Source organism: Balaenoptera physalus (genome assembly GCF_965194825.1).
Source record: "Balaenoptera physalus genome assembly, chromosome: 16".
NCBI lineage: Eukaryota > Metazoa > Chordata > Mammalia > Artiodactyla > Balaenopteridae > Balaenoptera > Balaenoptera physalus.
In genome coordinates, this window is record NC_138898.1 from 44,718,162 (window position 1) to 44,734,949 (window position 16,788).

At 43.2% G+C, this 16,788-nt stretch overlaps 1 protein-coding gene across 7 annotated transcripts in view; it reads right to left on the bottom strand.

Moving 5' to 3' along the window:
• The window catches only part of KIF16B (kinesin family member 16B), a 291,300-nt gene that overhangs the window by 59,860 nt on the left and 214,652 nt on the right, over positions 1–16,788 (bottom strand). For all 7 annotated transcript variants that reach the window (XM_082428587.1, XM_082428585.1, XM_082428582.1 and 4 more), the window contains one exon: positions 6,999–7,088. In XM_082428587.1, coding sequence (XP_082284713.1) covers positions 6,999–7,088 — 90 coding nt within the window. The remainder of the gene's footprint in view (positions 1–6,998; positions 7,089–16,788) is intronic.

The following is a 16,788-nucleotide window of genomic DNA, read 5'->3' on the forward strand; positions in this document are numbered from 1 at the left end:
CAGTGATGGATGGTAAATGGCTGTCTAAGACAAATACAAGGCCAATAGCTAGTTTCTTTTCTTTCCCTTTTTTGGTGCTACTTTGGGGAAATTACTTGGGAAATGAAGAAGGTTAAAAATGGTTCTATCAGTACAAACTGAAAGTCCATATACAAATTACATAAGCTCTTGCCCTAATCGTTTTCTTCCCTCCCAATGGTATTTACTGGGCACCCAGAGACTGCCAGATGTGAGACTGAACAGTTGCTCTAACACAGCAATCTTTCATGTTTTACTCGAAGGCTCTGAAAATATTTTTCTCCCTCAGCTCCGTAACAGGGAGAAAGGAGCCCCCCTGGAGATATGGCTGATGGAGGCTGATCCTGTCTGACACTTGGGGACTCTGAAGACTCACTGTGATAACTCAGTTATGATGCAGACAGGCAACACACCTGTTCCCACTAACTTAGGCTCCCACCACACATGGGCAGTCAAGTTCCCTTAGCATTTATTTCGATTGTACATTTTAATACATAAAATATCCCATTTTCATGGTTCATCCTCCTGCCTCTGGGCAGAAGCACAAACCTGCTTCAGAATCACTATTAGCTAAGATTATAAAAGGGACCTCAACAATCGATTCCAACGCGTAACTGCTTTCACCGTGAGATGATTCTCAGGAGTCCATTAGGCTCCAGCACTCAGGAGGGAAGGCTCCTTGTTAACCGTACTAAAACAAAGTCTTCTACAAATCAGAACAGGGGTTGGCATCTCTGGACCTCCTAGAAGGAGCAGCTCTCTCAGTGACCCTCTGATCTTCCAGCCCCATGTCCTACCACTTCATGAAATACATTCAGAGCCCACCAGACCACTCATCCAAAAGCGGGGAAGGGGATAGGACACTAGGTCTTCACTATTCATTCATTCTAATGGTTGAAAGGCGATGTGGTTTTGAAATAGTCCTTTCTTTTCAGTTTCTTGATGAGCTATGTTTTTGTCCTGACTGACTCTATGACCTGGATCCACAGGTAAACTTCATGGACACTAGACACCAACAGTAACTCTGACTCATCCGTAGAGAAAAGAGAAGACGACACTTACTGGGGCTCTGTTTCTGGGCACATAACTTGATGGATATTTAAAAGGATTATACCGATTTTAATAGAGTGGAAAATGTATAGTTTTCATACAGATAAAGAGCACTGCGGCAATGATTTGCATGACCAAATTTCAAAGGCATGCTCTCCGGCAGACGCTGCACAATACTTTGTGGTTACTTTCAATAACATATTTCATCTGAGGCTTTCACAATCTTTTACAAACTAGCTGTGGCATGATCATTTTACAGATGTGGAGTCTGAAAACACAGGGTTTAATCTGATGAAGATTCCACACAAGGTCAGCGCACGGGCACAGAGAAGGAAAGCCAGGAGGAGCTATTGTCTTGCACAACACACGTCAGCGTATAAAGAGGACAAACTAATTCAAAACAGAAGGCGAAGCTATTTAGAATCCAGAAGAAAATGCTAAGCTGAAAGAACATAAATAAATAAAAATAAAACAATTTTAAAGACCTTGAATAATGCAGCACCTCTAGTGAGAGCTCAGCCCACTCACACAGTGAATCTGGAAATAGAACGAGCGTAACGCTTACATATGAGCCCAGTCGCCGCAGGCAATCTGCTCTTCTTCCAGTATTATTCAGGACAAATAATTTAGTTTTCTTTTTTTATTCTGAAATTTGTCACCATACAAAATAATGCATTATATTTTTCTTTGATTTCTGCTTTTTCCCTGTCTTCAATCCCCACACCCCAGAGTTTCAGAGAATCCACGGACTTCTCATCCTTTCAATTCGTAAGTTCACTTTGCCTGTAATAACCCCCAGGTTCCTTCTATCTTCTTCACAGACATATGTTACACCTAATAATCAACAACCCTGCCTGTTTTAATTGGTTCACCACCGGAGTGACTATAAAGTATCCCTTGGAGGCCCTTCAGCTGACATCATTCTCCTTAAGGAGACATTATAGTACATAAATAAGCAAATGAATGTGAGTCAACAGGGAGATTAAAAGACTTAGCTGAATGATGGTTAAGGAATTCTTAAAACCCTCTCACTAATGGGGGTGAAGGCCCTCAGCGCTCTCAGCACACCCAGTTTCTGTGTGTTCTTTCCTAATCTTGGTTTTTTGTAAATTAAGTCTTTAACGACAGTTGAGGAATTACGAAATTTCTTCATGGAGCAAGTCTGCACTTGCAGACATGTTGAGATCTTCCAGAATGTCCATAGCGAAGTACTCACAGCAGCAAAACTCTGGAAACTACTCATATGCCCATCAAAAGGATTCTGGGAACCTGATCAAGTGTTATGCCAACTTGGTACCATTGTTCATGGGAAAATGATAAATTGCTTGATAAACCAATAAATTGTTTGTGGACCAGGGAAACGAGAGCTATTTGGTAGGAAGCCATAGCGTAAGGCTTCTCTGAGTGAGGTGACTCCTGTAACTCAGCATGTCCCTCACGGGGACTTTGGAAGTTCTGCCCATGGAGTTGTGCCCAGAGAAAGTGGCTCTCCTGTTGCACAGGATTCTATGGCAGAGTGGTTCTTGAATCTTCCCCATGTGGGGCTCCTCTCCTAGCACCTAAGCTATTACCTGGGAGAGGTGGCGCAAAGAGAACAGCAGCTGGACAGCCGTGTGGACTGCAGTGGACGCTGTTGCCAGACCCCCTCCGTGCCTCGGCCCTGCCAGGAAGCAGTGATCTCTGTCTTACACATTGTTCCTGGGTCACCCGGTACTAAGCGTGGCCTACGGGAGTCCTGTGAGTCTGAATGTTTAGTTGGATCCAAGAAGACCTCCTGAGGGCATTGCAAATGGTTACTTCTGAGGATCAGATTAAGAGAAACTTTCACATTCTATGTATATATTGAATAATTTCAGCCTTTAACCATAAACATGTAACTTATTATCTGGAGAAAAAAAGCCTACTGAAAGAAAAAAAAACCTCCATAAAAGGAACTGTCACATCAAACTCCTTTAGAGGTCTATGCCCAGGAAAACATGGCTAAGATTCCACAATGAAATGGGAATGAATAGGATGTAACTTTAGACAAAGTTCCAAAAGATTAAAAGCTATAACCAAATCTACAGTTTTGAGGTGAATAAACATTCTCTATCTTGGTAAGTATATCACAAATTCTGGATATACTGAATTCAAGTGTGTTTTTTCAATATTTTTTCAGCTTGATTAAAAATTTGGAACCTTGTATGACTAGGTAAATTTAATACGTATCATTTAAAAAATGATCACCATTTTGTTATGCAATTAAGACAGCAAGAGTAGTTTTCTATTTTCTACTTCCATAGAAATAATGAGTCCAATGTGGTGAAGGGATGACGTAAATAAAACTTGTTCCCACTTGGCTATGAAACAGCCAATTCCCTGAGAGGAAACTTTCAGCATCCTTCCATATGAACCCTTTGGCTTTCTTTCCTGAAGAAATTCTGTCTTTAACAAGTCCGATAATTTCCAGGATGTTGTCAGGCCAAACAGCTACCCCATTTGGAGGTAGCTAATTACTTCAAGAAGATTGACATTATATACAATCATAAGAACAATTATAAGATGAATCATAATTGATGAATACCTATACACAGATTATTGATCTCAAGTCCCAACAAACACTCAGCAAGTAAGACGATGTGAAGTGAGGCTGCACAAAAGAAATGTCAACTTAACGAAAAAAATAAACCTGATATTCATCTTGATATTTAAGCTTCATCTTGAAAATGTTAAATGGATGATGCTGTCCTCTCACTGAAATAAGATTTATCACCATCTAGAATGACACGCTACTGTGTGTTTAGAGATAATGTTTCTTCCCGGTTCTGTTTCGATAATATTGTTTGGTTAGACATAGGAAATAGAGATGAACTGCCTGGGCTTCTGCTCACGGGTTGTGTCACAAGAGGCGAGTCTCTCGTTCCCACCATAGAGACCATGAATGTCAAAGGTGCAGCACAGCCGGGCAGGAAGCGCTCAATGAAGTGGGAGGAGTTCATCAGAGCTGTGGCCAAGGAAAAGCTCCGTGGCATCCGGGCAGCCCTGCAGGGTTTGTAATTAGCTCAGCTTCCTTGTCTCCAGGAGGTACTTGTTCTAGGATCTCACCACATGGTTTCAACCACTATTCACATTCTCCCTTCTCTTTCAAATACATGCAACACATATCTGTAGTTTCCCTTTCATAACAGTGTTTTGTCCTTATAAGAAAGAAACTGTAAGTCACAAAGCTGGACTCAGTGTGGAAAAGCAACTCCCCATCTTCATTATCATTTAGATCACGAGTCTGTCTTCAGGAAAGGGGTTTCTGGGAGAAGTCCTCTATGAACAGAATGGAAAATCCAGCTGGGTTTCAACGTTCAGACCTTCTTGAATATCATCCAGTGGTTTCCCACAGCACTCAGACTCAGGTTCGCGGTGCCACGTGGTCAATCAAGCCCCTGCCCTCCTCTTTACCACACTGGCCACTCTCCCTGGGTCTTCTCATTCTGGAAACATGCTGAGCTTGGTCTCATCCCAGGGCCTTTGTATTTGCTGCTCCCTCACCTTCAGCCTTGCTCACCTCCAGATCTTCACACCTCTCTTCTTTTCAGCATTCAGATCTCAGCTCAATCTCACCCTGAGATCACCCTTTCTACCTGCGCATCTAAAGCAGCCCACTGCCCAGCTCTCAGGCCACACTATCACATTGCCTCGTATTTCCTCCATGGCACCTAACATTACCTAAAATCCTCTTATTTACTGGGCTTTGTTTGTCTGTTTATTGCTCATTCTCTCTGCTTCATGAGAGGTGGGATGTCGTTGTCTTGCTCACAACTGTATGCACAGTGTGGGGCTGCTCAATACAGATTTATGACCAAATGAAGGAGGAAACCAGCTCGATTTTCTTCATTTGAAGGCCACTTAATTTTTTCAGCATGTATGCAATACACCCTTTTTCCCCTTGAAAATAATTTTACATGTGTGATAATCTCTGTTCATTAATTTTGTCTGGTAGCAGACAACCACTTCAGTTCACAGGTTCACGTCATTATTAAACTCAGGTAAGTTTTCTTCTATTATATCTTTAAAGACTGCTTCTGTCTGCTCCAAAGTTTTCTTTAAAAACACTGATTAGACCTGTCTATTATTGCTTTGCAAATTTATTTAAATATCTCTCATCTCATATTTCAACTAAAATGCCATTTTGTCAGAGAGCTCAACCCTGAAATGTCCTTATACTAAAGTGTCCAACATCTTCTGCCCATCACATTTTATTGATATTTTTCCTATAATGCATATACCTCACTTAAAATGGTAACTGCAACTTAGCAAGCATACTTTTTAACTGTTAGTTATTATTATATTTTCCTGGTTTATTGTTAGTCTATCCTGATATAAATTTAAGATATATAAGAGAAGACACTTTTTTTCTTCTTGTCCACTACTGTATTACTAGAGTTTAGAAAAATGTGCCTATGTAGAATGGCATTGAACTAATGGCACTGAAAGAACTGATATAAAATAAATCATGGAATGAATTTATACATAATACATATATAGATAGATAAATCCTGGTAAAGTTTGTATCCTTTTTTTCAAGTAAATTGTTTTTTTCCATCTACACTGTGGGAATTTAGCAAATTAATATGAAAATCTGTACATTATTAAAGTACTGACATAGTAACTTATAATCAAGCAGTTAATGAGCTGCAAAGCTCACTTTAAAAACCAGTTGCTCTATACATTTAATATGTATACAATTACTTCTTGTTATTGTCAAAATTAACTTGGGACATGAAGAGTTAATTGCAGAGACAAACTTAATAAATTGACTTTGATGTAGTTGCTTCTGGAACTGAAGCCTCTTGGGAACACTGAGCTAAAATTCATACCTGAACCTTCTTCAATTTTTAATCAAATACTATTATGATAACTTAACAACAGAATTTCAAAGATAGCTCAATTTTTCCTGGACTCTAGATCCTTTTACACATCAAGGAACCACTTTATCTACCCAAAGGTATTTCTCTTTATATTGTGTATCAGATAAGGGAGCTTAGAAGCCATGGAGATGTTAAGGAAACATTATGTAATTAACATGAAACAAATCAGGGACACACGTCTGACTAAACTATTTTTTAGAATATCATAAGACACTATAAAAATGCACTGAAAAGCCATACTTAGGGAAAGCAGGCTAAATAGACAATGATTACTGACTGATTTGTAGTCAGTTCAAATCAAAATGCCCAAAGAGCTGTGCCTATACAAGGTTTCCTTTAGTTGAAGCAAAAATAAACAAACAAAAAAATAATAAGAATACATTCACTTGGAAGATACACATTAATTTTAGGAATACCTTTCTTTGCTTAAAAGTATTTTAAAAACCAGTCTTTGTCCAAAAATTAAAAAAAAAAGATTACTAATGTATCAATACACTCTGGATATCTTATCAGATGAAATGCCTCCTTGCTTCTAGATAATTCCGTTTTTACTGTCTACCTCACCTCCATGTGTGAGGGCAAATTAACTTTTATGACTTTATTCCTCATTATGTGGAAATCTAAGCATTAATGCAATCTTTTTTAAGAGAAAAAAAGGCAAATCTATACTGAAAAATTTATTACGATTTTATTTTAACAGGTCTCACTCATGGCTGAGAAGTTGTAAATTGATTAAAATATTTACTTACAATACACTGTAAAATTTATGAAAAAGATAGAATTCATTTACTGTTGCTTTACTATCACTCAAAATTTTGTGTTCAAAAAATGTCTGAATTGTGTAGAATACAAATGGAACAGAGGACAAAAATTAAAAACCTATCTTTGAAAGACGAGTAATTGAAATAAAACTTGGTGACACTTACAAGCTAATACCTAAAGAGAAGGGGGGGGGATTGATAATGCAATCAACTCATTTACTTTATAAAACAAATGTTCTTAATTGGAGATAATTATTTCGTAACTCACCTCTGCATACTTCAACTTCAATGTTTTATGCATTTCTCGGAAACGACTGTAACGCCTGAATACGGTCCACGTCTCATCCAGGACAGTGATCTATTCACCAGGAAAAGCAAAATAAATCAGCATTAGTTGGAGGAAAAATTTGTTTCCTCTTATTTGTTTAATGTATATACACTGATGTGTATAAAACTGATGACTAATAAGAACCTGCTGTATAAAAAAATAAATAAAATGAAATTCAAAAATTCAAAATAAAACCAATAAAACAATCATATAATTGTTCTTAAAAAAACAATTTAAAAAATTGTTAATTAAACAATTAATTAAAACAATTAAAAAATGCATCTTAAAAAATAATTTGCTTCAAATTAAACAAATTGTTTAATTTGTTTAAAATAATTCAAAAATTTGTTTAAATTTGTTTAAAATAATTTAAAAATTAACGAAAAGTGATTAGCATGTAAATTTCTCCAGAAGGGAAAATATTAATCTAGCGGCACAAATAAGACTTACAAATAATAACTGTACTCTGCTTAAGCATGCATCTCTGCTTCCCAAATATGATTACGAGCAGCATGTGACTCTGTAAAGTGAAGGACACAGTTTCACAGCTTATCAGAAGTGTCCCTCCACTCTCCACGTGGGGTGCAGACAGGACATCCCACAGCGTGACCTTTCTGTTACAGTGATGTGCCTACACGAAATGTTTACACTTTTATATAAAATGTCAGTGTTGGTTTCCAGATGCCACCGCAATGGACAAGAGAGAAGGAGCAGCAGAGAAGAAAAAGAAGGATGAGGAGAAGGAAGAGGGAGGACAAAGGAGAAGGAGGAGGACAAAGAAAAATGAAAAAAACAAACTCTGTCTGCATCTCAATGATCATTAGTATCAAAACCCACACTGTATTTTGCTTTATTTCGGAGGAAGAATTCTCAGTCCAGCCTCTAACCAGTAGTGGAACTTACTGTTCCTATTGGACAGCAGGCGGACACTGGTGCCCATCAGTCACATACGAAGGTCACGGTGACCGAGAGAGGCTGGGAGACACCACCAGCCTCCACGGTCACACCTGAGGCACAGGCTCCTGATCAAGTTCCCATCTCATTCCCACCCTTCTTCCTCCAAGCTCCAGACCCATGTCCCTAACTGGGAGACGTCTTTCTTTAGATGCCACACACCAACTTCAAGGTCAGCTTGTGTGAAACATATCCACCCGTTCTCTCCAATCTCAACTCTACTTCATCTCAGTGCATGTCACCACCATCCACCAAGCCACACCAGACAGACGCTGGTCCCCAGGTCCCCCCAACACGCCACAGTCAGACAAGCACCAGGTCCTGCACCTCTCACCTCCTAGACCTTCCTTAGCGCTCTACCCTTCCATCCTTCACTGCCACTGCCATCTCACTCCGGGCCACCAGGTCTCACGCAGCCTCGGCCAGGCCTCTCCCAGTGTCTCCATCCGGTTGCCCCTCCAATCCCTTCTCTGCACAACTGATGGGAGCTTTTTAAAAACTTAAATCTGATCATTCTACATCCCCCCCCCCGTAAGTCCCCTAGAAACTTCACGCTACTTCTAGAAGAAGACCCAGATTTTATATTTCTACCCGACCGCGTGCAGCCGCCTCTCCTCCCGCAAGTGTCTCACTCCCTGGAAGCGCACACTCCTTCCCACGCTGGGCCTCTGCAGGGGCCGCATGTCTGTACCGGAAACCTTACCCCGCACATTAGAGAAACGCCCTTCTCAGGCTGGTGATTCAGCTTTTGGTTCTCCTGCATGTACACCCCAGGGGTGAGCAGGAAAGTCAGGGATCAGTAAACCACAGAGATCAGTAGGGGGAGGACACCCATGCAGGGGGCCTCGGGAGGAGGAGGGAGTCCTGAGTCTCAGCCATCCGCAGGTTCACTCACTTCCCCGAGTGGCAAATGAGACGATTTTGGGTTATCCAAGGAAGTACATATTAAAACTTTCACTGTTCTGGCTCTATATTCATCATTTACAATAATGTTTTAATTGTGGCAGGTTTCTTCTCGTGAGTTTCTTTTAAAAAGGTATTTCTGTAAGGAAAAAAAGGTAAGTATGTTTACCAAAAAAATCATTTAGTAAAAATAGTACCAATGTCACCAAAGCTTGGGAAACACTGCTCCCGGCAGCTCAGCTGGGGGCTTTCTCCCCGGCTCTCTCCTCCTCAACAGACCCCATTGAGCCCAATCAGCAAGGGGGTGAGGGCTTCCTTAGGGCAAGAGCACAGCAATGTGCCACCTTGGCTGGATGCAACCCAGGTGTCAAGGAGAGACCTGGACAGGAGTGGGCGTGATGCTGCCTGCTTGCCAAGAAAGCCCAGGAATTAAGAGAACCACACCCGTGACCCGGGAGTAGTTAAGATGCAGGATGCTCACAGGGAAACTATCCTGTCCTGGGACTTTGGAATCCAGAGAAAGTCACAGAAGAAGCCTGGGTCTCCCTCCTCCCTCAGACTGTAATGCTCCCTGGATCTCCGACTGCTTCCACTGTTCCTCTTGAACCCACAGTCAGTCAAGTGCAAAATCCCCCCATCCTCAGCCTCTTCTGGGAACATCCCCTTCACCTTCGCTCTAACTGAGAGCTGGCTCTCCCCGAGGGACCCCTTCCCCTGTAGCCATCTCAAGCAGGAACTGTGTTCTCCCCACACTCTTCATCCTGTTGTGCTGGGAGGTTGGTAGACGCTCTTGTACTTCCATCCAACTTTCACACCACTGCTCCTCTGCCCTTCCTAAAACCCCACCTACGTGAAGCCCACACCTTCGGATCCTACCTGTACCCATCCTTCTCGCAGGCAATTCGCCGTAGTCACATCCCCGACTCCTTGAACGTCTTAGGTTTTGCTCACTGTCATCTGCTCCAACGCTATGGAACTCCTGCCATGAATCTTGGTAATTTCATCAACCAACAGACGATCCCTCCAACACCCCGACCTCCTGTTCCTTGACCTTTGCCCTGGTTCCTCCCTCACCCGACTTGGAAACCACGGGCGATCACTACAACCTTTCCCTTGCATTCAACCTCAGATCTCTTCGTTCTGGTCTTGAAATTCCCTTGACTAAGCTAAACCACGATCGTGGTTAAATCCAACTGTCTGCTTACTCCCAGCCTGTACCTGCAGGATGGGGCTGAAGGAAAACATGCCACCAAATGGCTGCCTGGTCCTATTTTTAAGTCACGGTCACCACTCTGAGGTCAGCCTGGATACCTCCGAACAGTCATACCACACTTCCCCATTCCATCCATTCTCCCATTCTCTTAGGTAAGAGTTTTCTAAACAGTTGACCCCATCTTCCTCCTCACTCTCCGATGATAACCTGAGTTCCTATTTCACTGAGAAAGTGGAAGCAATCAAAAGAACACTCCCACAATCACTCTCAGCCCACCACGGCCACCATTGGCCTTGTACCTCCTCTTCCCTCCTGCTACCGGGCGTGGGGTGTCCACCACTGCTCCTGGTTAAGGCCAACCCCTCTTCCTAAATGCTGGATTCTGGACTCCGCGCCCTCCTGCCTTCTGAAGGAAACTGCAATCAGCAATTTTCTCTTCTCTCTCCTGCACCAACACATCCCCAGTCTCTACTAGATTATTCCATCAGCATCTAAACTAGCTAGGATTTCTCTCACCTTAAACCCCCACCTTGGCCTCCCTTTCCCTTCCCACTGCCACTCCATTTCTGTCCTTCCTATTATAACCAACTCCTTGCAAGAGTTTATTCTTGATGTCATCAATTTCCTTCTTCCCAGGATCCCTTCAATCCAGCCTCAGTTACTCACATTCCACTCAAGCTACTCTCATCTACTCTTACCAAGGTCATCAACGACTGCCACGGGTTACTTCACGCTAAACCACGGGTTCATTCTTGGCCCTGATCTGACTTGACCTATTGCAGGATTTGATGGAGCCGACAACTCCTCCTTGAAACATCTTTTTCATCTGGCTTCCAGGCTGCTGCCTCTCTTACCTTAGTTTTCTTTGCTTGGATTTCTCTTCATCCCCCTGACCTCTAAACATCAAAGTGTCCCAGGGCTTAGTCCTTGAACGTGTTTTATTTTCTACCTGAGCTCACTCCCTTGGTGATCTCTTCCCATCTCATAGCTTAAACTTATACCAATGATTCCCGGGATGCTCATCTCTCTCCCTTGAACCCAGACTTGTACATCCTACTGCCTACTTGATATGTCTGCCTACCTGGATGTCTACCTGCATCTCAAACTTAACATGGCTAAATTTACCAAAATTAATCTCATCCAGACTTGCTCCCCCATCTCAGTCATGACAATGCCGTTCTATTTCTTCAATCCAAAAACTGTGGCATCATCTTTGATGTTCCTCCTTCTCTCACGTCTCACATCCAATCAGTCAGCAAATCCTTTCCACCACACTCCAAATATAATGAGAATCTGACACTTTGCAGCATCACCACCATTGGCATCTTGGTCTAAGCCACCGTCACCTCTTGCCTGGACTATGTTTAACAGCCTCCTACCTGGTCCCCTCGCTTCTGCTTCTGTCTCCCTCCCCCCAACATTCCCCTCATTCCTTTCTCAACACAGCAGCCAAAGTGATCTTGTTAAAAACTGTCAGATGAGGCCATTTCTTTGCTGAATGGGACATCCTCCCAAGGCGTCCCATCTCGCTCAGGGTACAAGTTCAAGTTCTTGTGCTGATCTACAAGGATCTCTACAATTTGTCCCCTCCCTGGCCTCATCTCCCACCACGTTTTCCCTTGCTCACTCTGCCTTCCTTGCTTATCTAGAACCCATCAAACATACTACACAGTAAGTGTGGCCTCAGGAACTTTGTCTGTGATCTTTCCTCTTTCTGGAATGCTCTTTCCACGTGACTAGCTCCCTCACTTCCTTCAAGTCTTTGCTCAAAAGCCACTTTCTCAGTGATGCCTTCTCTGGATATACCATCTAAAATTGCACCCCCTTACTCCCCATCTCCACACTACTTACTTCTCTTTTCTTATTTTTCTACTAAGCACTTCTTACTACCTAACATGGTACAGTCACACCTCCGAGATATCGTGGGTTGGGTTCCAGACCACCACAGTACAGCGGATTGCAATAAAGTGAGTCACACGAATTTTCTGGTTTCCCAGTACATATGAAAGTTATGTTTGCACTATACTGTAGTCTATTAAGTGTGCAATAGCATTATGTCTAAGAAAACAATGTACGTATCTTAAGTAAAAAAACACTTTAACGCTAAAAAATGCTAACCATCATCTTGACAATGCAGGGTTGCATTACAAACCTTCAATTTGTAAAAATACGCAATATCTGAGACGTGCAATAAAACAACGTAATCTGTATATATTTACTTATATGTCTTGTTTTTGTCTCTCTTCCCCACTAGAATAAGCTCCAGGAGAACTGGGATTTTTAGCTGGTTTTCACTACACCTTAGAAGAGTACTTGACACATCACGGGCATCCTGATGAAGAGCTGGAGGATGGAGCCCCCCCCCCCGGATGGGCTTGTCTTAAGTGTACTCAGGCTTAGCAACAATGAACCAGCAAGGCCTTTGTTCATCTCTCTGGTAGAAGAGATGGCCTCCAGCAAAATCAGGATACGGATACGGACAACTGGACACCAGCTCGTGAGGCTTTGGCCTGCGGCGCCTTCCTCTTTTTTTCTTTCTTTCTTTTTTTGGTCATACCACATGGCACATGGGATCTTAGTTCCCTGACCAGGCATCGACCCCACATCCCCCTGTATTGGAAGCACAGAGTCTTAACCACTGGGCCACCAGGAAAGTCTTGCTTCTTCTTCTTTGTTGCTTTCACAGCTCATTAATGTCAGACCATATTTTGAAATCTCTAATTAATTCAACAGCTACTTCACACCCACCTCATAATTTGGGTTTCACTCCTCTTTCCCAGGGTGGCCCCAGAATAATGCCTTTATAAGGCATGGCAATTTCCCTGACAACTTGCATATACCAAGTCTCCGGAGGACAGGTGCGGATGAGTGACTTCTCGGGCAGCAGAATCAGGGCATTTGGGCACAAAATGACAAGACAGCAAGGGGAAGATAAAGTCCCTGAGAGAGCCTCCAAAAGCATCCAATCCACTTCTTCCTGCTTCTCGATATCAGCCCCCAGTGCTCACAACGGGATGCAGGATGCAGGGGGAGAGTGGGGGTGGAGCTGGGAGGAGACAGAGGAAGATGGCCTGATGGGGAGAGAGCTACCCAAAGTCGTGTGTTCCTGTGAATTGGGCTTAACGTGGTCTGTAAGGGGATCAGAGGGATCTTTGTCTTCACCATGTCACACTGGTGTCTCCAAGAGTCCCACATTAATGAGGAGGGTGGGGACTCTCTGGAACCATTAACACTGTATCTAATTTCCCCAAAATACTGAACAAAGAAGATCATTATGGGTACATTTTGGGCAATGGTTCATTTTGTTGCCTCGCGTCTTGATATTTTAATAAACTCACATTAATAAACCCACATACAGATCTCACCAGCTTCTGCCTTCAATATCTCAGTCCATAACCTAAACCAGCAGTTCTCAAAGTGTGACACCTGACCAGCAGCAACAGTTTCACTTGGGAACTTGTTAGAAATGCAAATTCTGAGGTCTCACCCACACTTCATCTGGAACTCTGGGGTGGAGCCCAGAAATTTGTGTTTTAACAAAATCTTCAGGGGCTTCCGACGCAGGGTAAGGTTTGAGCAGCCTTGCTGTAAACCTCTGCGGGTTGCTGTCCCCAAATCAGATGTGGTGGCTTGTGGAGAACAGGGTGCATTCTCAGTATAACTGCAACACAAGCTTATAGTGAGGCAGAGAGAAATTCTCCAAATTCTTTACCCTTTCACAAGCTTCCTGCTTTCCACTCCCCTCCATCCACTCTCCTCTCAAGGTCAAAGCCCTTAGCATGGCATTCAGGACCTGTTCCCGGCTGACCCAACACTACCTTTCTAACCCCAGCTCCCAGTGGATTAAAAAAAAAATCTCACACTTCAGACAACTGGTCAACACAGAAATGGGGCACATTTGTCGGTCTCTGGAAGGGTCTTTCGAATGGCCTCCTCAGTGTCCACCCGTTCCGTGGCCTCCTGCTCAGCCTCCAGGGCGCGTGTCCAACCACAGTCCCTCCCTTGGCAGCAACCCTGCTTCCACTCCGTTCTCCCTGGAAGAATCACTCCCTCCTCCGTGACTCCCCGGCATGCAGCTCACACTCTGATCAGAGCACACATCACAGGACATTAATGATAGAATTAAACTTATACTAGTTAATTTATATAACCGATATTAATTATATAAACGTCTCTCTAACCTACACGATTGTAAGCCTTCTAAGGGAGTGGGCCTTTGGCAGTAGCTGGGGTGGTGGTGGGAGGCCTCTCATTGAAGGAATAAACGTTTATTGAGCTACTACTATGTGTCGGCACCATATCAGGTGCTGGTAGTTCTCCGAGAGATGCACTTAAGGTTATTTTGCTTTTCAAAGAAGGTAAGGCTCCACTATCTTGGTTCCACTAACTCTGTTCTGGTAATATCTTTGAGGTTCATCTGAATCAAAGATTATTTTCATTAGTCACATAATGGTATCTTTTTTGTTGTTTTATCTGCACTGAGAACAGGGTGCATTCTCGATATATTTGTAACCCAAGTTTATAGTGAGGCACAGAGAGATTTCCAAATACTTTACCCGTGAAGTTTTCATCTGAATCCAGGTTAAACACAAGGATTACAAAGGCTCAAGTTCCTGCTTTGTATATAAAACACTTTACATCTCCCCTTGCCTATCAACACGTAAACAAGCTGAGGACAAGGATGATGAGTGAAGACCATCACGAGCACCACAGAAATGGTGCGCAAGGCAACCGCGTGGTCACCTCCCCACAGGGAACCAGTCAAATCCCTTCTCTGTAACAGAGACAACTCCACTTTGAGAGCTGGGGAAACAGCGCACGTGAAGTTTGGGAAAACTACACAGAAAGTGGAAATACACGTTGAAGTCCTATTTTGCCCCAAATTAAAACTGGGCATAGGATGAGGTGCTGATGCAGACAGGAGGCACAGAAGGTCAGTACACCCAACACATCAGGTCAAAACGCTCGACTGTTCTCTTCCATGCTGAAAACGCAGGGCATCATTGCTCTGTGGCTTTGAGGAGCAAATTCATTGCTTCTCGCTCACTGAACAAGTCTGCTGATACAAAATCCGTCTTTTCTGGACCATAAAATGATCAAGTGCAACTTAAACACCATAAACGTGTCCACAAGATGAACTGCATTCACTATGAACATTTCTCAACTGAGTGCTTTCCACAAATTTATGTTATATACATATTTCGCTGGTTTAAGGAGTGTCGATTTTAAGACCTGTCATCAGTATGTATTTGCTTGTGTATATCTATCTGTGTAAGAAGGAGAGAATCAACAGTTTTTCACCCAAAGAAAAACACTTTAACTGGCCCCAGGTAAATAAGCAGTTACTCGTAGAGGTCTCCTCAACAACATTTATTTTTAAACAACATTTGGAGGAGCTACATCAAGTATATACAAACGAAATTCCCTGTATTTAGTAATAGCTTGGAGGAAATGGTCTAATACCACCCTAAGATATACTAAAACAAGTTTTGCCAGATTTCTGCAAAATACAGTCTTGTGCAGTAACATAACTATGAACATGCTTGAGGAAATATGAATAGATAACAAATATTTGAATCTGTATAAATAGCAAGCATTAATACATTAGATTTCATTAACATCTCTACAGACAAATGTTGCAAACAGAACTACCCAGGAGGTGGGAGGAGAGGCCAGCACCCCAGTAATCACAGCTCGCCACCCAGTACCCCTCGCTCTGGTCCACCTCTAGGACGGCCCAGTCCTTCCGAGGACAGACAGCCCAGCGCTCTCAGATTTCTGATGGGGATGTTCACACCGAGTGCGCCGCATCCCATGTCCGTCTCCAGCGTGATGCTCTAACCTCTCTCCGTCTCCCAGCCCCTCTTCCCTTCTGATCACGCACCGAGGGCTCAGGCTGGATTCCAGGTCACCCTTCCTGCCTCAAACTCCCTAGCTCCCTAGACCTTCCGGTGGGACCCCGTCGGAATAACCCCCTTCTGTCCTGTGTGCTACCCGGAACTGCTGCAGAGCGCCCTCACTACCCCTCCCCAGAAAGGCGGGATGCACTGACACTAAATGTACGCTATTTTAACTCTGCAGGGTCACTCCTACATGGAAATCCTTCTAAATTACATTTTCCGTGATAAGTCTTTCCAAACGCTCTAGATTTTCAATCCTCACGGACAATGCCGTTTTACTGAGATGTTAAGGTCGCCCGCACCCAACTCCGGAGCAGCCTCTCAGCCCATCTCAGAATGACGCTGCTACCGCATTCTTCCCGGCTCCCTTCGAGACCGCTTCAGCTTCACTTCACCGTCCTCCTCCGCTTCTACCAGAAAGGAGCTCCTCCCCAGGGCTGGCCACAAGCGGTACTACTTCCTGTCAACAAAGCATCATCTGTACCCATCTACCCGCGGGCCTGTCCCGGTGTCCTGCTGCCTAGAATGTCCTCTCTCACTCCCACCAAAACCTGAAGTCTTCCCGGGTGCCCATCATGACCCCCTTTGCTCCGCACTGTTCTATTTTCTGCGTGTTTCTCTCCCCCACTTCACTGACCCCAGAGTATGTGAACTGCTTATTCATCTCTTCTGTTCCTCAATATCTTGATACTTCTAGTATGGTCTTTAAAAAAAAAAGTTACAGGTACCAATAAATCCTTGTTAAATAATAAGTGAATGA